The sequence below is a fragment of the Harpia harpyja genome, chromosome 12 (genome assembly GCF_026419915.1).
Source record: "Harpia harpyja isolate bHarHar1 chromosome 12, bHarHar1 primary haplotype, whole genome shotgun sequence".
Classification (NCBI taxonomy): domain Eukaryota; kingdom Metazoa; phylum Chordata; class Aves; order Accipitriformes; family Accipitridae; genus Harpia; species Harpia harpyja.
Window position 1 is genome coordinate 21,454,924 of NC_068951.1, and position 23,672 is coordinate 21,478,595.

Here is a 23,672-nt window from a genome sequence, read left to right on the forward strand (position 1 = left end):
GCAGCTCAGCTCTGAGTTACTCTTGCTCTTTTTTTTTTTTGGCCTTCTGAACATTTTACTTAGTTTTTGAAGTTCATGTAATAAATCGTGATGGGTAGTTAAGTGTAGATGTAAATACAGTTCTTCAAACTATATTCTGCACACTACTGCAACCAAGATGTGTTAAAATGGTGACTGCCTAAGCTAATTAGACCGGCTGAACTGGTCAGGTGGGTATATCTACAGCTGTTCCTCAAAGCAGCAGCATCTGACAATTCATAAAATGAAGTATCAATTAAGAAAGAAGTCTAAGGAGCTAGACCATCTCCTTTTCCTCAGAGGTCTGCCTCTACCATCACCCAGGAATATAATACCACCCCCAGACACAGATTCAGCAAGACTTGTATTGTCTTTACTCAGGCAATATGCAAAACAAAAAAGACTACAATAATCAGAGCATAAATACTCAGCAGCTAAAATCCTTAAAAATGTATACTAACTCATTTTTTTTCTTTCTCTGTATGAAATGCTTATCAATATGATGTATTACACCTGCTACTTGGCTACAAAGCTTGTTTACGTACTATGCATGAAAACATGCATTAACAAAACTGCAGTGTCCTAATCCTATGCTTAATGCTTGCCTCCTTGTGCTTTTTAGAGTTACTGTTTGCAAATAAACTTTGAAAGTTTCTGCAAGTCCAGCTTTGTTCAACTGAACTATGAGCCCCTCAGTGTGCCAGCAGCACTGATCATTAACCAGCCCAATATATGGCTCCTGCATTAGACAACAATTTTCTTATCAATTGTCAAGGCACTTAGCTCACTCAGCCCCAAACAGCTGTTCACTGCAAGTAGACTGACACTATGATCGAAAAGATTCATCTATTTTTGCACATTATGTTTCTTAAAATAAAGATTTGGCATCCGATTCTCCATCTTCTTGGCAGAAACAAGCAACGACATGGGGAAAATGAGAATCAGCCATGTACCAAGCAAGTCTCATGTAGACAACAGATTCTCAGCTGATATAATTCACGCAGCTACAACATTACTCCTGATTCAACAGGACCTTTACCAAGGGAATCTTTCAGAGACTGGGTATCTTACTCTCTTTTCCAAGGGAGAAATTTCAATATACCCACAGAAATTGAATGAATTATCAAAGAGTTTAGAGCTCCATTTTCCCAGTGATACTGCAAAAATGTTTCTTAACTCTAGGGAACGGCAAAAGTTACTGGAAAAAAAAAAAAAAGAACTGCTAAAAAAAAAAAAAAAAAAGCAAGCACATTTTGTAGCATTTCCTCAAAGTTGAATGCTTTCAATGAATGTTTCATTACCAGCTCTGCAATCACTTTATAAAGACGCTCTGAGATTTTCCTCTATATGACACACAGGATTTCTCAGGTGCAGTTCAAGGGAGCAAAGCCACAAGATAAAAAAAGCCAGCAGCCAAACAAAAGTTACAAGGGATGGTGAAGACCATCAGACACTACCTTAATGGCAATACATCATGTGACTTAGTAAAATCTTTTGTCTGTATTCATCCCAGCATTTTAACATACTGAAAACTTGGTATTGCAGGTACAAATAAAAGGAACAGTAGAGCTAGAAAATACGCTATTACTTAAGAAACATACTTTTATGTAACATGTCTGTAATATGCAAATAAAAGCAGCTCTTTCTTTAGAAATTAAATACATATAGTGTAATGAGCAAAAAGTTAAAGCATTACATATAAAATAACAAAAAACATAAATATAAACAACAAAACTGAATAAAACATGTCCAGTATGAAGAGTAAACTGGTCAACCATCATTAAGAAGGCAATTAGTACTGTTTTAGCTCTTAAGGCATTTCCAATGCTGTTTTAATACAAGAATTAGTACTGCGCCGATGAGGGGGGAAAAAACCCAACCAACTAAACACCCCCCTTCCCCCCCAAACCAAAACAAAAACCCCTATCTTGTTATTTGATTTCATTTTGATGAACCTTAAACCCAAAATCTCTCTTTGGTCAAGCTGATAAAGCTTGGTGGTTTCTGTCTTTTTGTTCGTGCCCATCAAAGATGCAAAACCCTCAAAAAAAAAAAAAATGTTTTTTTTCTCTAAGTGGTTATTAACTTTCCCCGAAACAAAATTCAGACTAATTTATGTATGAGTTAAACCTTTGTTTTTTCAAGGCATCATTAGCTCTCTGTTTTAACCCTTATTTTATTACTTGTTTCCTGGTCTTAGCTTTATTTGCTCATTTGTGAACAACTCGCTACCTAGCATTCACACTACAGACATTACCACGTCTATTCCAAATATACATTTCCTTTCTAGACAGACATTCTTATTCATATCTGTAGAAAACTGCAGGGCAACTTAAGTGGATTTAGTTCAAGAGCAGATCTTGAGAAATCCCTTTTCATACAGTATTAAGAGTCTACTTATCCTTAAAAGGATTTAAGCTCATAGAAGAAATAAGTCTCCCAAAGAGTAGGTAACATACATTTGTACAAAGAAATAACAGATCTTTATAGATCACAGGCAAGCACAGTTTGATGGTTTCCAGAATGGCAGATAAGTTTAGCTTTCTATAAGATCATTGATATGGGAAACTGATTATGCTTCTGACCCTCCAGAGACGATGTACAGAGTATTTTTAAAAGTATACATCTTCAAAATACTATCTGAAGACCCTGAAGTCAGAGCACTAGCACCCTCATGCAGTGCAAGTTTAAAAAACCACAGTATGTTAACTAAAAGGCAGGAAGTGGGGAATTCAGTGGAAAAGGCAGTGTTGAAAGGAAAGAAGAAAAAGCTACTTACACATAAGCATTAATGACTGCTCTTTATGTCATACCTTACCTTATCAAAGGGAGGGTAATTAATAGGCTGTTTTGAATATTCTTGAAATTTAACGTGCAAAGCTGTTGCATTTTCAGTGTAAGGGTTAGTCTGGACGGTTCCCATTGGATTCAACATTTCTTCAAGTTCATCTGAAACATTAGACAGAGCAATTAATATTATAGGCCAGGCATGCATTAAAAGAAAAAAATCTGAAAGGGAAAGATGCAATAAGAAATTGCTTACTGTATACAATAGACAGAAGTATGTTTTGCTGCACAGCACTTTTACTACAATGCACTGCATTTCCAGCATAAACTACCCATACCCCCTACATTCACAAAAGTTGGATTACCACCCAATGAGAAACTGGTTTTCTCTTTCCAAAATAAACATAGCAGTCAAGGGAAGCTGAGATATCCCTATACTGAACCAAATCCCAGTAAGATCTGCAGCTTCTGTAAATCAGTATACACACTGCCTCTGTATCAAACAGTACAAAAAAAAAGAAGAGAGTTTTAAGCCAGATATCTTTCAGTACTACAGCCAAGTCGATACAGGGTTTCTTAGGATGGAATGAAGAGTGACATGGAGATTTCAGACACACTTACTAATCAATCTGAATGTCAGAAAAGGGAAACTTAAAATACTAATTCACATTTTTTGCTGATGCAAATATCGTCACATACAATATAGCTTATCTATTTAGTTTAGGATGCATAGCACAGGGAACCAAATGAAACCTAAACTGCATCTTAAAACCAGGTAAAACTAGATATAAACATGCATGTGTTTTTATGTGGTTTTCCTTCCATAACAGATAAAACTTTTAGAATACTATTTCCAAGCAGACTCTTGCCCTTCCTCTTTCCCGATACACAATACTTTCAGGAAAGGGATTAAGACAGTATATGTTTATCCACATAAAAAAATACAAGTAGTAAAGAGATTATGACAGGAGAATTGGACACACATACAGTAAATATTCTTCTATTTGATACTACTCTTCGTTAGTCTTATAAGTATTTAAAGTCCAAATTTTAAAAGTTAAACTTTACCAGGAAATGATGACCAGCTGTGCAGTACCAGTTCTCCATTCTTCAACTGTCCTTTATAATCAAATACCATGGTATTTACCCAGGCTACAGGATAATGCTGTAAAAGGAAAGAATTTTTACACGGAAACTAAGATGCCAGTGAACATTACTATGCAGCAAGGACTACAGTATAACTGAAATTGAGAGGGTGGTTTGTTTGGTTTTTTTTAAATGGTGATAACTTTCAGAAAAGCAATTAAACATATGCATAGTTTTCAGTATGAACTCCAGTACCACTGAGGACAATAAGACTTAATTTTAAGCATGCCACTCTGCCAGTGTAAAAATACATATTTCCCTGAATGTGAGCCCAGATGCTAATTTTTTCATCTTTTCCCAGTCACAACTCATCTAGAGTTCAGAAGAAAACTGACCTTTTAAAATATGATTCTTTAAACAGCCATTTGCCAACTGACTTACAACTAAAATTTTCATGCATTTTTCAGTGCCTGTGAAGTATGAAAAGGTTTTTTTGTACCAATATGTGCAATTCTTAATACATATGACCCTTTTAATTTTTTTTTTTTTTCATTTTGCATTCTTGAACACTAAAGTGAGGACAATGAAAGATTTCTGAATACTCATTTCAATATAATTCAGAAGAATTCAAGAAAAAGAAATTAAATAATTACCACTTTTCCTGCTTTCCTAATGGTTTGGTATTTGGAAGGATTCATTGCCTTGGTTGACTTCTTAGTTTTCATCTTATCCATCACAGCATAAACTGCAAAGCAGAGCCTTGCCATTCTTGGTAGATCACAGACATTTATTTCAAACTCTAGTACTTCATTCCAAATGTGGTCACTTCTCCCAGATATTTCTGTGCTTACAATAGTTTTACAAAGGAGCTCTGTACCATGGAAAAGACCAGCCCTAACATGAACCTGCAATAAAGAAATGAGAAATTTTAAGCTTGCCATAGAACCTACAGAATTCTGCATAGAACATTATACAGAACATACATATATGCATTTCATCAATATTTCTATCTTAAAAGAAACACTAATTTTGAGGTTTTAAAATGAACCAAACAATTCTTGAGAACAAATTCTTTTTACTTTGCTATTCATGTTCCTGGCCAAATCAAAATATATTTGTTTAAATAATGTTGGCTACCAATTTTGTTTAAATAATGTCGGCTACCAATTTTTTCAGTACTGAATTACTTATATTACCACATATAACTAATAATAACAAAAACTCATCTATACTAACAAATACAATATATGGATATACAAATGCTTCTAAGTTAACATACCTAACACAGAAGGAAATCGTAGGAAACAAACAACTAAGCAGAATGAAAAAGGTAAGTCTAGTTTTCTGAATACAGACTCAAATCTCCAGGTAGAACCAATTTGTGCCTCTAACTGAAAAAAGTTCTGGGTTTTTTCAGCTTAAGAAAAAATTCATTTTTTACTTAAACTGTTTATAAAAATGTACAGACGGAACACTGCTGACCCTGACATCAGAAATCACCTGTAATAGTAATAATAACAACATACATAATTCCCAGGAATTCTGTTTTGTCTTTAGCACCCAGAAACCAACAAAACTAGCTAGCCTGAACAATAAAAATAATAAACAGGAAAGGAGAAGGGCAAGAAGAGAAAGAAGCTGGAGGTACTGGCACTGAAATTAAACAAATTACAGGTCAATGCTAAGATGTGGCTCATTTCCGCATTTCTGTTCAGTAACGTGTGTACACAGAAAACACAGAAATGTTTCCAAGTATCCATAGTCTTGGACAGTTTCAACGAGAGTGACAAGGAGGTCTTTATTTTTGTTGTCTAAGCAAACAACAGAAAAAGAAATATGTCAACTTCTTTCAGGTGACCTTCTAAAACATCATTTTTAAAAAAAAAAAAATAGGAGGAGGGGGGAAAGCAGAGAAAGAGAGAACTACAAATGTAATCCTTCGGTCAACACTAAAAAGAAGTTCTCAGTGTTACGGTTAAATAAGTAAATGGTTAACTGATGTTTCAGGTTCCCTATGCTCGTCAATCTTCCCAACATTCCCTTTAAGCTATTATATTATTTCTGAGCACTGTAAGGGAAAGGCAGAGATGTTTAAAATTTTCTACAGGTTTTGGATAAAAAAGTAATTCACCTTTGAATTCCCAACTGACATAAATAAGATCTGTTCTGGGAGAGAGCCTATCTTCCCCTCCTTCAAAGAAACAACAGTGTGATCAACAGTGAAGCAGTCCCAATCTCGATATATCTTTTTTGGCTACACCAACTGCTGCTCGGTACCAAGTTCTCCATTCGTAAGCTAGCTCAGATAAACTAGTCATTAGCAAACTGTAATACAGTTTAAATGAAGTCATGCTGGAGAGCAAGTCCATCCTCAGCCCAGGATAATCCATGGAGAAGGCATTAGTAGCACCAACAGATGGTCGCCATTCTGATCATTCTGGACTTCTCCGAACAATTGCTACCACTGATCAAGAGACTGCTGTGACGGCATAGGCATTGGCAGAGGTGTTAGGTCCTGGAGAACACACTGTTATGGGTTGCACTCCTTCTTGACACAGGTGCCACAGGGACATCCATTATTAAACTGACTCGTTGACTTACATATCTACAATCCCAATTTCATTTCCAAGCTTACAATCAACCAGTGAAAGAAAAAGTTCAGTTTAGAAAACTACATTCACTTAAGTCCCAGTGATACTCATAAAAACCATTATTACCTATTTTTGGCATGCACAGCTTCACCACTGTGGACAACTGAGTTAAGAACAGCAACGTGAACAGCCATGAAATAGATCACATGAAAGTAATCTTACTTCAGGAAATCCAAATGTATACAGACTACATGTGTGTGTACACACCTATATGTAACAATATATGTATATACACACTTATACAATCAAAATTCTTGTTGATTACATTTACAGGGTTTTTTTTATTTCTCTGTAATTAAAGATACTCTTACATTCTTCAGAAAGGAAATACTGTGGCTGAAGTCAGAGAACTGATTAAAATCAGTTGGTTCATAACCTTCTTGAAACAATTCACCAGACAGTCCTTTATTAATTCATTTGGAGATTCACCGTACATTCAACTGAATTTATAATCAAGTTCCTTTGCTGATTTAAAGATATCTTATGGAAATATGGTTACATCTAGTGTATTATCTGCTTGTGCTTTAACACCAGCAACAGTAAATAATCTGCCTGTTTTGTTTGGTTTTTTTTAAACTAGGGGTTTAAATTCACATTTGTATAATTTTGAATATTGTTCTTTGACTTGCTGTCATCTGATATTATAACTTTATATACCATTACACTTCCCTGACTTTTCTTTTACTTTATTAATATAAAAAGCATAAGTGATCAAGTAAAATTTGATAGTAACAAAGCATTGTACTGTTGGAACACATTGCTATTTTGCTTGCCTTTTGGCTAGTTCTAATTCTATGATTTCCAAACCTGTTAACGTAAGGGATTGGATCCTGATTTTATTCTTTTCACTCTGATGCTCCCATTTTACTAATGAAACAGTATGTACTGATGGTGCAGCCAAGGAGCAAGACAAAAAGAAAAGCAATTTCAAATGTCATGTATTTGGAAAATTGGGTGTTATAGACAGCTGAATTAAGTCACTTGTGCTCTAGGTGAAAATACTCAATCCAGCTCACATTAGTGGAGTGCTATCCATCTGACAAATGTTTTGTTTCCCACTACAAACACTGCATTTATGAACCCTGTTGGTGGTTTCAGCAAAAATAGGTGAATATTGGCTTAATCCAAAGCACAATGAAACTAAAAGAACAATGTTAATGAATTAAACAGCCTTAGAATCAGGACTAGGAAACAAATACGTTCTTAACAGTGACAATTCCATAACAGTGTAGACATACAATGCAGGGAAACACGCACAAGCTTGCAAGGTTACTACATGCATTCTTGTTCTTGGGTAACTACAGGGCTTTAAAGTTTTCAAGACTGAAAAGCATTCAAAATACTAAATAATATTTAGATAGTGTCCACAGGCACCAATACCAAAGAACTGTCAATTTTTCCTGTTCTCTTCGAGCTTACAATCAACATGATTTTTTTCCTCTAAAACCAACTGAAATTAACCAAAACTCACTTTTTTTAAGTACGAAGAAAAAAAAAAAACCCACAAAAAACCAACTTAATAGCTATGTTGCTTCCGGAATCCACATTCTCTTTTCCCTTCCCCTTTCTTTTAAAAACTTTAAGAGTCTACAGTATGTAGAGTTAAGAAGATATTACAACTAGCTAAATAATAGTTTAGACAAAGAAAAGGGAAACATCTGTTTTTGCAGACATCCATTTCCACAGTCACAGTGTCTCAGGTAGTAAAACTGAAACTATGGCTCATTTAGCTATGTGGTAAAATGTAGTATTGCTAATATACAAGGAGGTTGTTAACAATAGTTTTGAAAGAAAAAAATTGCACTGAATATCCTGAATAAAGCATCAGAACAGCAAACTTCAATGGCTAATTGAATTTCTTCCTAATCTACACGACTGGCTATATAATTTATTGATTGCCAAACAAAATAAAGGAAATGAATGTTGTTCTACGTCACAGGCAAGTGTCTTGTAAGGTCTTAAAGTAGTTGTGCAATAAATTCCCATGTGTTAACAACTTGTGGTCTGTAAAACAGTCAGTAGCCCAGTCATGTACATTTTTATAGGAAGTGATACTACAGCTTTTTTTTGTGTTCAGCATGTTTATAAAATAAAAGACAGATTGTAGAGAGGCATGCAGTCCACACTTAGACACACATAGAATATATTCTGGACTACAAAAATACCTTACGTTCCGTTGAAAAATGTTTAATATTTAATCTACTTCTGTTTGTCAGACGTTTACGACAGTTTAGTTTGAATAAGCTTATTTCACACCAATATCAGTACTTTAGATACCACCTTAAAAAAGTCAAGTACCATATGAACATTTGTATCATACTGTCCATGGTTATTGATAATGTTCTAATGCATATATCCAACTTCAGACAATAAAGCGATACTTTAGCAATAAAGCAAGATTTTAATCAATAGTATCAATATAACTGGGAATAACTAAAAATGCTTACACTTTTGCTGAATTGAAATCTGTATGATTCTGAGTTCACTAAACATTGAAAAAAATCACTAAAATGATGACAGAATGTCTTCTGATACTGGGCTTAGTTACTTACTTTGGCATTTTCTTCTGTATTTAGTTTATTACCCTTTAACAGAATTATCTTGAAAGGGTTGGAAATATCCCACACACTCTGAGAAGGGAAACAAAGATAGAAGTTCACTCTTAATCAGTGTAACATATTGAGATCTATTTTATAAGCTAAGCATTTTAAGCAAGTCATAAATACAAACTAAAAAATATGCATTTTAAAAAATATAAATTTGAAATCTTAAAAAAATGAATTGCTAATCATAACTACAAAAGCATACAAGATACCCCAAAGGGAAAAAAAGTTAGAAAAAACACTCAGCTGAAAGGGGAGTGGGGGTGAGAAAATACATTGAAGTACTACTTGCTGACAATTCAGAATAACTGTTCAAATTTATTGTTCATTCTGAATATATAAAGAGTGGGGAATAGAGGAAAGTCTGTCCACATTTCTTAGAATGACAGTACATAAATTGTAACTGTGCTGTAAGGCCATAAGTTTAGCAATAAAGGAAGCACCATATTAAAAGTTAGACGTATATTATGGCAAAAGTTGCCATCATTGAATTTGCAACACCTTGCAAGATATCTGGGCTAATACAACTACTGCCCAAGCTAGTCGAGCCTACACCTTGCATTGAAGCTGGAGAATCCAGGTTCTCTGCAATAACTTCTCCAGTTGCTGGTAACAGATTATTACCCGCTCTTCTGGGCTGCAATTAAAAGTAGAATCAATAGCAATGGAAAGGAGACGGTGGGAGAAGGAGGATGGATGAGGTGAGGGAAGGTAAGAAGTTTCCAAAGAGCCTCAGAGTCTGCTATTTCTGACGTAAACCTTCTCACAAGCAACAGGAGGCTCCAAGTAGACCCAGGTGACCTACACTGGAAAACAGTAGTAGTAGCACAAATCCCAGGCATTGTAATTTATATGCCACAAGTCACTGTTCCTTTTGGGTATTAGATATTTTCCGTAACAACTTACAGTTGTTGTTCTTGTTTTTTTTGGTGGCAGAGGAAGAGGAAGGTTGGACGATTTTCGGTTTATAGCAGCTTCTATGGCAATCATCTCCTGCTCACACATTTTCTTTATGGTGCAACACTCAACTAGAGTCAGCTGAGGAAGAGTCCTGTTCATCACACAGTTGCGTATATACTAAAAGACCCCAGAAAACAGTTGTTATCAGCTAGCAGACTATTCTATGGCAACTTTCAAATTAAAGAAACAAATAATATATTACAAAGATACAAAGAAAATGGTGCACATGTATTTTACAGTTGGAGAGGGCTACAGACATGAGGAGAAAGTGTATTACTGTACTGCATAGCTGACCATCCAACGGCACGGGAAGCAAGGTCAAATTTTGGCCAAGGCACCAGAGAACTGCTACCGTATGTTCCAAAGAGCTTTATGTACCTGAAACTGAATTAATGGGTGATCACCAAAAACATATTCTAGCCTTCCACTAACTTGCAGCACATAGTCAGCAGGATCAACTTCCTCATCTTCTTTTCCATGGATAGTCAAACGTTTTCGGATTGCCAGCTCATTCAGCTTGATGGGATTCATGTTAGGAGACACCTGAAAACTAAATACGTCCTAACAAAACACAGAAAGGAATACTGAATGTCAGACTCATCAGTCAGATGTACAAGGCTTAAACTGTAACATACATAATAAAATAGATAGAAATACTTAACTGTTAAAACCAGTCTATTTTAACACAGTTAATGTCTACATCTTTAGTGCAATCAGAGCAACAGTCACCCTAAAAGCTGCAAAATGGTCAATTCCCAAACTTTTATAGTATCAGAAGCACTTTTAAGAATGCCAAACTTCATCTAATTGATTCAGCAGTGATTTAAAGACTTCTAGATCAGGATACTGATCTAGAAGCTTGTATTTTAGAATGTGAATGAGGGAGACAATAAATCATGCATACATTTCAAAGGTATTTAGCAGTACTAGATGTGTTAATTTTTCTTCTTTCTGACCACTAGCAAGTTATCCTCTTTCTAGGTACCACTGTACACAGAAGAAAAAGAAAGCTTCAAGTAATAAAGCAGAAGAAACTGTTAATGTGGTTTATGTACAAAACCACCACCTTATTTGGAGGAGTGCAGAAAAGATGGGTAGCAGCCCATAGCTGTAGCATTCTGAATACAACATGGAAGGACTCTGCATTTTAAAAGAAAATTTTTAATCAAACCTTTAGAGGCTATCTACATATTTCCAAAGTATCTCTAATTTTGATGTGTTCTAAAAAGGTAAATGTAAGAAGTTACTTTCTTTTTTAAATTTTAATGAAAGGTTTAAATTCATTTGAAGTTCGTAATGTAAAAGGTCTGCTGTGGAATCTTTCATCTCCCGTAATCTACCACATTATGCTCTGCGCAGGCTTTTTTGCAAAGGTTAATTCAGTAAGTTCTGGTTTTTTGTTTTGATTTTTTTTTTATTTACACCCACACACACACTCCTGAAGATGTAAGCACTCCAAAAGCAGTTATTTACAGATGAGAAGTGTTGTCTGGCTTACATTCTTTTGATTTGTGCTTTATTTGTATAGAAGTTTACTGGTAAGAAGCCAAGCTGCCCTAATGGAAAAAATCTAACTCTGTAAAGTCAGGCAAAATTAATTCTCTATTTTCTCAGTTTCTGCATGGTTCACAACAGCTTCCCCCTTTCAGAAAGCTGCCAAACTGTGAAGGCTTTCTTCTCGTGTCATAACTGGTAGTGGGTAGACAAGGAATGACACTTTTTCTTCCCAGGAAGCTGGCACTCTATGACGACTGCCTTACTTCCAAATTGTAGGTCTTTACACGTGTCACAGAAATGGGGATAAGTCTCTTGCTCCAGAGACAATTAGGTAGCTTTTACAGCTCGCCCACGCATTCTAGGCAAAAAGTATTTTAATATTCCTTTCTCTCAATCTTGCAGCGTTCCTACTGAAAGAACACAACAGTTCCCATACCTTCCTATGTAATTCTCCTGAGATGATTCTAGTACTCAGTGCAAGTAGTAAAGTCTGGAACAGAGTTTACTGCTCTAAAAAGCAGCTCACATTTGAACTGTTAATAGCTTTGAAGGTCAGAACTGGCAGCAGAAGCATTCAAAACATTTGAAATGTCAGCAAGCTAAGCTATTACAGTGGCAGGCAAATACATTCTGTACCAGTGTGAACTTCTGCATTGCTTTTGTAGTGTTATCGTATGTGTATATATATAATACTTTAATCAAATGCTGACAAACACACAGATATTCTCACTCCTGGACAACTACAAGTCCTCTACTAAGCCAAAGAGGAAAAAGGTTTTGTCATAAAAACACCAATGCATCCAACATCAGCTAGTGTTACTGGTGACCAAATTTAGTATTCACCCCTGCATTTTGTTTCCAGAGTCAGATATGATTTTACCATTTTGGATTTTTTTTATTTTTTAAGTTAAAAAAGATAGCATCAGAAATAATATAGGTTTGTAGATAAAATCAGCTGAATCGTTAGAAAATCAGTACCTAGGACCTGGGTCAAAATGGACACCAAATATAGCCCGATATATTTACACAGCTGTGAGATTTTATGGTTTCCAATGCTGATCCCTCACTGTTATCCAAAAGAACACAATGCAAAAATGAATAATTGGAATGCTGGACTCTAGTAGTATCACAGCAACTTGAACATCAAAAAACTGAGACTAAATTGTTTTAGGTGGAAACTAAACGGGTTTTTATTTTAAAAATAAGCTATGGATTTGTTAGCTGAAACAAAAAAGTAACTCTAAGTCTCAGCTAGTGTTTTGTTTGTCTATATGCATGTCTAGTGTAGGGAATACTAATTAGTCTTTTTTTTTTTTTTTAATGTATTGCTCAACCTAATTAGCAGATCAAGCCCAAAAATGTTCAACAACGAATCACACACAGAAGTGTGTTGAACATGGTACCTCCCAATTTACCAGCACCCTCAGCCTAAAATTGAACGCTAGTGAAGGAACACAGCAACAGTTGGCCAAAAAAAGTCCTGACAACATTGAATTATGTTTTACGTTTAAATGAACGTGAAATAATATAGAATATACAAGTTGTACATTTTGACTTTAGAAGTAGAACTGTAATTTGACTTTAGAAGTTCAGTTCACAACTGTAGGTTCTCATCCTCACATACTTTCAAGAGTCAAGGATCCTGGTGAAAGAATTTGCATTTTAAAGCAAACACCATAATGTTAGTATTCTACTTCATTTATATCCTTGATCAGTCACATGCTAATTCAGATCAGGATCAAGAACAGTACATGAAATGTGATGAACAGCCATTCCTACCTGGCAGTTATCAAAATGAACAGCCACTACAAGATTTCCACTATAGAGTTTATCTTGGAAGCTCTCTGGGATAACAGGTTCCTGTTCTGGTGGGTAAGTGTGCTTTAACCAGTCCATCCAGGAGAGACCCACAAGCGACTGAATCTTTTCCTCACTGATTCTCCGCATTTTAGCCCGGAAGTCATTCACTTCAGGATCTTGTAAGGCATCAAACTCATGGAGACCTGAAAGAATTCAAACAAGCTAAAGGATACATACCTGTACAAATACTGCCCATCTATTTACCATCCCACTCAAACCTTTGTTATCTTCAAGTTAATGTTACATAAGTAGTTTTCTTCAGACATCCCATCCAAAATGGGTGCTCAAAAGTGAGTTGGGTTCTACGTTGTCCTGTACATCAGTGGGCTTCCAAAGTTACTTGCACAATTCCCATGTAACCTTGCATGAAAGTTTAAACAGCAAGAACCAATGCCTCTTTTAGGTACTATTAAATGGAAAAGCCAATCTGACCCTGAGTTCAAGATAGTTTGGAAAGTTCCAACTCTCTCCTCACAAGAGCAAATGCAAAGAAAGCACAGCAAATACATCATAAAGACCCCAGAGGGGAAGAAGTGTCTGCAAACTATTTTTTTAATCCCACAGAAAAATAACAATCTTTTTTATTTTGTTTAAAAGTCAAAAAAGAAGGATAGTGGGACTGTAAATAGATAAATTTTTTCTTGAATTTTCCTTGTGATTAAAATCTTCTACTCCAGTCCAAATGACAGGACTGAAATTTCAACCAAACCTAGACCAGTAAAGTTCTTTTTCCAAAATATGTAGAGAAAATACACAGTGGAGAGTCCACACAGCTGTGATTCTTCGGTACTTCAGGAAGTACAGGGCCTGCAAGTGTGTGTTTCTTTCTCTTCTCCTGAACTTTGAAGGACATTGTCCAAATTACACAAAGCACTGAACACCTTTTGAGGACAAAACACTGAGTTTAGAAGCTTAGACAGGAACACATTTTTTCCACTACTAAGGTACAGAATAGGGGCTGCATAAGGAAGGATCTTGCACAGCTATAATAAGAAAAATATTCAATCAAAGAATGTGAATCTCTCAGAATCTGTCAGAATATGTCTGAATGGTTAAACTGGCTGTTTCCATTGTCAGTTTTAACAAATAGGCAGACAGTGTACTGCTGAAATCTAAACAAAACCTGCAGTCTTTATAAAAGAGCTAACAATGGTTCATTGTATTAAAACAAGAGGTATAACCTCACATGACCCTGTCAATCTTGATTGTATAACCAAGCAGAATAGATTTAAAAGCTGAAAATTCTGAAATAACATCAAGAACAAGTTACTGTGAAACCTTTAAAAATAGCTTTTCATTGTTTGCTGAAAATCAGCGCCACAATTGAGAGCAAAACCAAGAATCATATTGTTAACCAACTCGGAAACTACGTATAACAAAACCATAATAATTTCTAGTTCCTTCTGTGTATCCAGTTTGCTGTTAAGCTATTTATGATAACGCTTTTCAGGGATTATGTTTTCCTTCACTTAGTAATAATATTATAGATTTTTCCCTCATGTATTAAGATAAAATTTGCTCTTCATTGATGTAGTAATACAATACAGCGCTGAAATACAATACAGACAGTAGCTTTCAACAACTTTCAAATCTTTCATCTTGAGTATTTAAATTCTTTTAAACTACATCAGAATTAATTTGAAAAAGGGAAGTTCTGTCAGGGAAATATTTAAATTTTTAATTTTTTTCCACTGTTGCCTGCCCAATTAAGACCCTCATACAAAACAAAGTTTACCCTAATTTCTAAAAAAAAAAAAAAAAAAAAAAAGTAAATGTAACTACCTTTGCCTATAAGGACACCTATTTTGGAATCCAACTTTTCTCCTGGATCGCAATTCCTTGTCACTAGTTTAAGGACGGGAAGAAAGGGTCTAACATCACAAAGTCTCCGTGTTTCATCCTCTAATTCTTCATGTACAGCAGTCTGATTCACGCATGAGAACATGTAAGAGTCTATCTCCATGAGGAGATGAAAGAGTGGATAGGCATGTGCCTGCTTCCATAACAGCTGCAAAGAAAATAAATAAATAAATGAAACAAAACAAGAAAGCATGGGAATATCTTATGACACTGAAGGTAACATTAGTTTCCATTTATGTTCCCAAAAGAACATAAGTGTAACATGTTTGCTAACTTCATTCACTTTTATCCCTATATATCATTATATATTTACGTTGTCCTGTTTGTAGTCTCTATCTTGAGGTTATTTTTAAACAGCAACTTGCGTGCATAAATATCCTGGGGTAGAAAACACATACGGACAAGTACTATGAGGTGATGAGAGAAGGGCAGCACTAAACCTTCATCCTGACGCTTATCCTGGGATTGACCCAATATAGTCCTATATGCAGTAAAGTTGCACGACCACAGCTGTCACTACAGTAACAAAGCACTTACCGATTTTGGAGGCAGATGTTCTTGACACTGACCAGTAACCTGTCACTCTCTTCCATCCATTCCTATAGCTTCCTATCAAAATCCTTCTCCCTCAAGACACACCTATACTTTCTTCTTCCAGTAATTATTGTAATATACAGACAACAAGTTCCCACTATGGAACTAAATCCCGAATAAAGAATTCCCTGTTGTCTGGAGAAGCTTGAAGTAAATCTATTGGTAAATCACTGGCAGGCCATTAAGACATGCAAGTCCACAGAACACTAAATGCTTTACTGAACTGAATACATAAGTAGCAGATTACACCTTAAGTAACACTAATGCATCAAATACATAAAATGTATCAAATCCTTAGCAGAAATCAAAAATGGAAGTAAAAAGAGCTCTCCCAACCTAAACACTATTCAAATCTTTACCTGTGAGAATATTTTTGTCCTAATTCTAAAAGTTTACATTGTATGGATGTGTTTCTGAAACTTACTTTGAAACAGGATCAATAATGCAATGGCAAAAACCTCTTCTCAAAACAATTGAAGCTGAACTGAACTCTTTTTGCTGAACTGAACATACCTGCATATATTTCATAGATTTGTACAATGAATTCTGCCTTCCAGAAATGTATTCCAGTATATTTTGCCTAGCTGAGTGAGAGTTGAATCCAGTAACCACCTTTGGTGTAGAGCAAAAATTCCAATTTCAAAGGTATCAAAAGACTAAACCTATTATTGCCTCTGTGTTCTTCTCCAATAGCTAATTATAGTGATTAAAAATCTGTACCTTTTTTTTTTTTTTTCCCCCCCTCTTGAGTTGTTTAACTTCAATTTCCAGCTACTGGTACTTATTATACACCTTAATGATTTTAAAGTTTAGAAAGCCATGAAGTCCCTGAAACTGACTTCCACTGAAAGCAGCCATTTGCCATCACCCAAAGTACTGGCCTAGTAGAATTACAAAGTTTACAGAAAAAAAAAAAAAATCTTCAGCCCTCAAATAATTGGCTATTTTTCTTCTTTTATTTTAAACTTAAGTTTCACATACAAGATAAACTCCTTGTATTTGCTCTCAAGTCCTCTATTTATACATCCAAGGGTCCACAAATTAGGGCTTGACACAGCAACGTGGTGGGAGCAAAGCTACTAATCCAGTATGCCGTCAAAGCCTTCATTATTGTTTTCAAATGCAGCAATTTCCATGAAAGACCTCTGTAGGTATGATCAACATTACTTTGAAAAAGCAGCTAAATATCAACAGTACCTGTTTATAGCATGTTAAGTTTCAATGTGCCACAACCGCCAAGAAAACCAGACAGCTTAGTTCAAGTCCGTTATTGTTGTTACTTACGCACTTGTTTTTTAAATTCTTTATCAGTTGAAATCACTATCAGCTATTCCTTTCTCTTACCCAACTAACCTGTAGTTGCCCAGGTTACCCTTTTACTAAAACAACAATGACATTCTTCCAGTCAGAATTATTTCAAGTATTTGAATATAGCACAAAACTTGTTTCTTAGATCACTTCAATTTCTAGTGACACTCAAGTGGTCCACTGCATTAAAAAAAAATACTGCAGTATCAAGAAAGTTTCAAATTAAGAGTACAATAAATTATATGAAGCTACTACTGATACAAAGAAAGTAATTTCTATAAACAAGTGAATACTGTCAGACTGAACAGGAATGAAAATCAATGTACTTATTTACTAGGCAATGCAATGGAATGAGAAATCACACTACTTTGTTTTCTTTTAGACATTTATTATGCTTAAGGAGCAGATTACTTGGTGTTGTAATCCACCCACTACCGAATTCCACAGTAACTTGTCTAAATGCCCTTACATGGCCATTATCTGATGAAAAGTCAGTAGATTATTATTTCATTTCTGTGGTTATTTCCTTACATGCTCTCCTTCCTTTGATTTTAGTATTCCCTCACTTTTAAGTGATGCCCTAACAAGGCAGTTTTGCACAACCTTTAAGAAGTGGCATACATAGTTTTTAAAGCATCCATCTTTGGTGTCAATCAAAAGAAGCAGGAGCACAATCTGTGACTTCTATCTTAAAAATCAAACTAGACACCATGTCTCCTGTTTGCACACGAATCAGAGAAATGTTATATCAACACACAATGTATTACTGAAGTGTTAAAAAAAGGTTTAGATGTAGCAAAACAGCATTAATATAGAGCTATTAATCTTTGCTGAAGTGTAACCATCAGCAAGAACTCATTTCTACAAACCTTGCCATCTGTCCCAAAACACTGCAAACCCCCAGAGACATTAATCAATCTGCTATGCACGCACCTTCAATACATTATTTTATATGCCTACTCAAATTCATTACTTGATTTGCCAAAAAGCACACAAAAATCAGAAACAGCACTCATTCCAAATATAAGTTAACTTTTAAGTTAATTGACCATTTGGTATTACCTGTTTAATATGAGATATGGTGGCATCTCGAGGGACATCCAAGTTGATGTAGATTCCAGTGGGCAAGAGGAAGTCCACAGATATTGAGCCATCAGCACCAATCTGTGAATCCACTGCCCAGATGTCAAGGCTGTCTGTCACGGCAGGAGGCATTATGGAATCTCAATAATATCATAACCACATGGCCTTAGGGGGAAAAAAAAAAAATTAAAATTCAGTATACTTAACCTTCTATAATTAGACACACATTTTAAAGCCTTTGGAAAGTTTACATAAGCCTGCTTGTACAGCTCAGCTTGCAAGTCTGGGGTCTCAAATGCCAGTATAGCAAACACCTAAGCATAGTTTTACTCATTAATTCCATTTAGTATAATAAAAGCACTTGCCTGGTAAAACACTATTGTCAAGATGTTTATCATTAAGACAAAGTAGTAAGAGAAAAAACTAATTAATTAGAGGTTAGCTAAAACAAAGTTAGAAATTCATTTTATATTTTCTCTAAAACTATTGACCTGCATAAAATACAATCAAAGCAAACTTCTTGGACAAGGCATGGCAATATTTAATATGAAAACACGTGATCAATATCATAATTTTGTTTTTGCAAATTTCCTGTTAGTTGTCCACAAATGTGGTCAGAGAGATGTATTCATCTTGAAAGTCTATATTAATAGCAGGAAAATCATCTTCAGCTCTATTAGAAAGTGACATTTTCCTCTAAAGATATTTATTTCAATTTGTGTTCACCCTTAAAGATCATCTCCTATGAATTCAACCCACTGTGTAAACTACATCCAATGCAGGATAGGGGGAAACCCTTTGTGTGATCTACTTCAACTCCTACACTGGCTTCCTAATTACTTGTCCTTCATATTTCAAGACATTTTTAATTACTCTTAATGCTACCACTAGGTTTTCTGACTTTCCAAGTCTTATCTTTTGATTACCACTCTCCAAGGATGCACCTTCCCTTCAATCACTATTTACTTAAGTATTTACCTTCCTCTTCATCCAGACAATGCTCTTCAGCTGGACAAAGGGATGGGAATTGTTGTAAAACACTATTGTAAAGCACTTCTCCACTAAAGATAAGTTACCCCTACACCTTTCTAATTCTTGTTGGACATCAGGAGATGTGGGAAATCACCATTTGTAAAAAAATAAGCCAGAATGTGCAACTCCATTACTATTACAGCTTTCCACTACTTTTATCACTCCTTCCCTTCCCTTCCAGATCCCTTCCCTGCTCTGAAATCAGTCCTGTTCTGCTTAACTGAAGGTATTTTCCCCTATTACAGCACCAGCAGAAAAAGCAGGATTTAACTAATACACTGGGCTGCCGTTCTTTATACATCACAGAGCAGGTTCAAACAAGCTCATCGGCAAATGAAAGAAAACAAAAATTAGCACAACAGCCTTCTGAAATCCAGTCGCTGCTGCTAACTACATTGCTAAGAAGTCTGTTTGACACACAATATTCTCCCCTTTGTTAAGACACTAGGCAAAATCCATTATCAAAAGGTAATCCTTTCTACAGGTGCTAAGCATACAAAGGTATACCTAGATGCAGTACAATATTGCTTAAATTGGTCGTGCCATTGAATTACAGATAATTATCATGCTGTGCAAACTTTCCCAATGTGTATCCATTTATGAACGCAGCTTTTCAATCTCAAAGCACTTTATTACTGTTTTTCCCCAAAACAAACAACCAGGAAATCTTTTTAGAATGCATTATAGTTGAACCTGCCACAAAACTCCAGGACACCAACTACATCATAACAAAGGCATTTTGTTCCCCTCCCTCTCCAGCATATCTTTTTTTTCTTTATAAAACACTTAGTTTGGGAAAAGTCACACCACCAGCTACTAAATCCAAACTTTATGATATGCAGGAGCTAACGCTTCATTTATAGTGAGTTAAATTTGTTTGATACTCCTATTTCACAGAAATTCAATTCTAAAATTGGTAGGCTTTTAAATTAAACAATTCATTGTCATATGCATCATTACCCTTAACTGACAACAGAAATACAAAAGTGGTATTTCAGAAAGTCTTTTTGTAATCCCTTGCTCAATACAGACAGCTTGCAATGAAATAAATAAATAATCAAGCAAGCATAGGGGAAAGCTGAATGTGCCTATAATGGGTAATAGAATATGCCAGCAGCACAAAAATCAACCACTACAGAAGCATAACTTTTTACCGACAGATATTAATATTTTGTACATATTATAAAAGGCTATATTTCAGTGCTAATTTTACTGATCATCATTGTTAAACAAAGAGTACTATTTAAATCACCACTTTAAAATATTCACAGTCCATCTCTGCCTCATTCCTCAGTACTGGTTTCTACCCCTCCAGTTACCGTAAATACATAAAATTGCTCATCTCACATTTGGAAAAATTAAGGAGATTAAAATCTCCAGCAGAGAAAGAAGATCGGATAGAAAGAACTGAAATCTCTTAAAGCTTACCAGTCACCAGTGGAATAGCAAGTCCAAAACCCGCATGGAGCCCAGCTAAATACTCAAAGCAGCTATTTGGTACCACAGCTGCGCTACTATCAGCTTGCCAGTTCAAAGTTGCCCTAGATATGAGACAACACACTTAAGTCTCACCTCTAACTGCCATGTAAATACACTGAATAATGAGACCCAAGTCATTTCAAAACCTTTCCACTCAGCCTTAGCAAAGTTGTGAGGACCCATACAAGCATTACTGCTGCCAACGTATCTTGTTACCACACTAAATATGTGGATCACTTAGTATTTTGCTTGTACTAGACAAAAATATAGTAGAATTTTCATTAAAGGCAAATAAAAAAACCCTAACTTTCAGAAAGCATAAATATGTAAGGAAAATTATTTTTCCTCAGTAGAAGCAACAATTAGGGAGCTCCTATCATCGTCATTATCAAATAATAGTTTATCACCGTTACGCTGCACCAGACTGAATCAAAATGAAAAGAATTGGAGGTGGCAGTATTGACCTGGTGAAAATAACAAATCAGGTATGAAAATATTTTATCTTAATTACCAGATCTTTACAAATCCACCTCTTCACTCATCAATGGGTATAGAAAGCTTAGCACAGTGTGTGATCTCTTAAATTGTCTAAAGGAAAGAAATAGAATTTGACCCCATCATGCCACACAGATTACACTATTAGAACAATGCAGCATCTACCCAAGAAATCTAGAGAAAATGCATAGTTCCTCATTACCAATCAGTATACCTTAAACACGCTACTACTTAAATGGGGTATTATTTCTTTTCCTCCATCCAGCTACTTCTACCCATAACATCTTGGCTGCAATTTTATTGTAACTGACAACAGTAATCACAGAAAAATAATTTTAATTATCTAAAACTGAAGATTTTTCATACTTGGATGCACACGCAGTATATTTTCAGTTATTTTCTGTGGTTATCGTGGTAAAATAAAGTGGTATTGCCATTATAAAGCATTACTTTAACAGGTACAGCAGCAAGGAAAACAATCTGTTCTATGTAGTTATTTTGTTCATAATTTCTATTTCAATTCAGCATAGCATCTTTTCTATTTTCATCCTCTTTCGGCTATTTTTCCACAACATTTGCAATTGTTGAAATCACTTTAGTGCATCAACAAGAGTTGAAAATGTTCAAAGAAGCAAGACTTAAAAATGCAGTTACTTGAAAATGGTGTTACATACCCTATAACCTAGACACCACAATGCAGACAGTTAAAAAGTTTTTGTAAGATACTTGTTTATAATTACAGACTTTCAACACAGACATCAGAATCTTTTAAAATTCCATTTCCATTTTCAATTAAAAAAGAGAAGAGCAATCATCACACCAATCCGAGCATGCTAGGAAGCTATTCTGCTTTCAGGCACTTACTTAGTATTTCCTTCCTCAAGGAAACAGGTTAGTGTCTTTTTACAGTCAGCACCCAGTTTCTACCAGTAGCTGACATCACAGGTGTCAAGAGAGAACTAGTATTTATACTGAGAATAACACTGATTGCCAACATAAGACGGCTGTGAGAATGAGTCACAGGCCAAACTGTAAAATGCGTGGTGGCACTAGTGACTAACTAACAATATCACATCTAGTAACTGAAACAAAGGCAGAAAGCCATCTGGATTGGGAGCAATAACACCAGAGACATTTTAAACAACTTCCAGCTAAAGGAAAAAAAAACAATCAAAATAATAATAAAAAGCTATTTCAGGCTGTTAACGTCATAGCTATTCTTGCCTACTGTCACAGTAAAAACAACTTCACATACAAAAGAAGGAAGTAATTAAAACAGTACTTAATCTTGGCTACTCAAGTATCTAATCAATGATTATCTGGATTTAATAGTAGCAAAGCCCAACACTAAATGCTTTTCTAAGTCACAAGTATGTAGTGTTGGTAAACAGCATTCAAACCTTCCCACATAACATGTAAATTTTCTCTAAACTTTGACTTGGCATTTCAGATTCGTATAGATGTATATATACACACAGACACTTAATCTCAAAACCACTCGGTTTGTATTTTAATACACCAGCAGTTCTGAAAGAGCTTCTTAGACTAATGGAAAAAAGTGGAACACAGATTAGTAGAACATCTGCAGGAGAAAGAAAGAAAGAAAATTTAACACTCATCTTTGTATTTACTTATTTAATGTACACAAACAAGAAGCCCTACAACAAGATTTCTCAAACCAAGACCAAAACCTGCGATTTTTCTGTCTATAAATGTGTACGTCTGGTATGTGCACCAAGCATTAAGACTGAAGTGGAACAACTATCACTACAAGCTGACAGCATCTAGGTTGTAAGCCTCGACACTGTGCCATAATATGGTTTTCATAATACACTCCAAGTGAAGCTGTGTGATACAATGCCAGGCTCATTGATAGCTAGAGGCAAATGCCTACATCCTCCCTTCCACTCCCGCCGCTCTGGGCTGCCCAGTTCTGTCCCCCTGCCTTGCACCTGCTTCAGCACATGTCAAGTCTCCTCATGAACCATTTCAGCTTATCATCCGTGTGGAATCAATCAATTTTCTTTCACGTTATCTAGCTGAATCAAATCACAGAAGGATCTAAAGAGTGCCAGAGCCTCTGAAAGGAGAATAATGGAAGCAGGATCTTCTCTTTTCATCAGCAGCAAGCCTCCAGATTGTTTCATAGCGCTTCAGGTGACTATGGCCTCAAGATGGAGTTTTACAACTAGCTAAAACTGACAGAAGATCACACTGCCCTTTCTGTCAGGAAGATCAGAGCACTGATCCAACAGAGATTTTACATATTTCTCTTCTTTAAATTTAGTTTTCAGTCAAAACAGCTTTCTAAGCAGGCACACTGCATGAACACAGAAAGAAGGTGGTGGTAACACTTAGC

The 23,672-nt window shown here is 35.5% G+C and overlaps 1 protein-coding gene across 8 annotated transcripts in view; it reads right to left on the reverse strand.

The window, feature by feature from the left end:
• PIK3CB (phosphatidylinositol-4,5-bisphosphate 3-kinase catalytic subunit beta) overlaps positions 1 to 23,672 on the reverse strand; it is a 118,153-nt gene that overhangs the window by 30,739 nt on the left and 63,742 nt on the right. For 7 of the 8 annotated variants that reach the window (XM_052803543.1, XM_052803544.1, XM_052803542.1 and 4 more), the window contains 9 exons: positions 18,287 to 18,472; positions 15,245 to 15,470; positions 13,382 to 13,605; positions 10,484 to 10,666; positions 10,052 to 10,222; positions 9,095 to 9,172; positions 4,545 to 4,796; positions 3,874 to 3,970; positions 2,837 to 2,967 (listed from right to left, as the gene is read on the reverse strand). In XM_052803543.1, coding sequence (XP_052659503.1) covers positions 2,837 to 2,967; positions 3,874 to 3,970; positions 4,545 to 4,796; positions 9,095 to 9,172; positions 10,052 to 10,222; positions 10,484 to 10,666; positions 13,382 to 13,605; positions 15,245 to 15,470; positions 18,287 to 18,439 — 1,515 coding nt within the window. In that variant the 5' untranslated portion in view covers positions 18,440 to 18,472. Of the gene's footprint in view, positions 1 to 2,836; positions 2,968 to 3,873; positions 3,971 to 4,544; positions 4,797 to 9,094; positions 9,173 to 10,051; positions 10,223 to 10,483; positions 10,667 to 13,381; positions 13,606 to 15,244; positions 15,471 to 18,286; positions 18,473 to 19,285; positions 19,303 to 23,672 lie in introns of those variants that run through there. The other variant, XM_052803548.1, reaches the window with a different exon arrangement.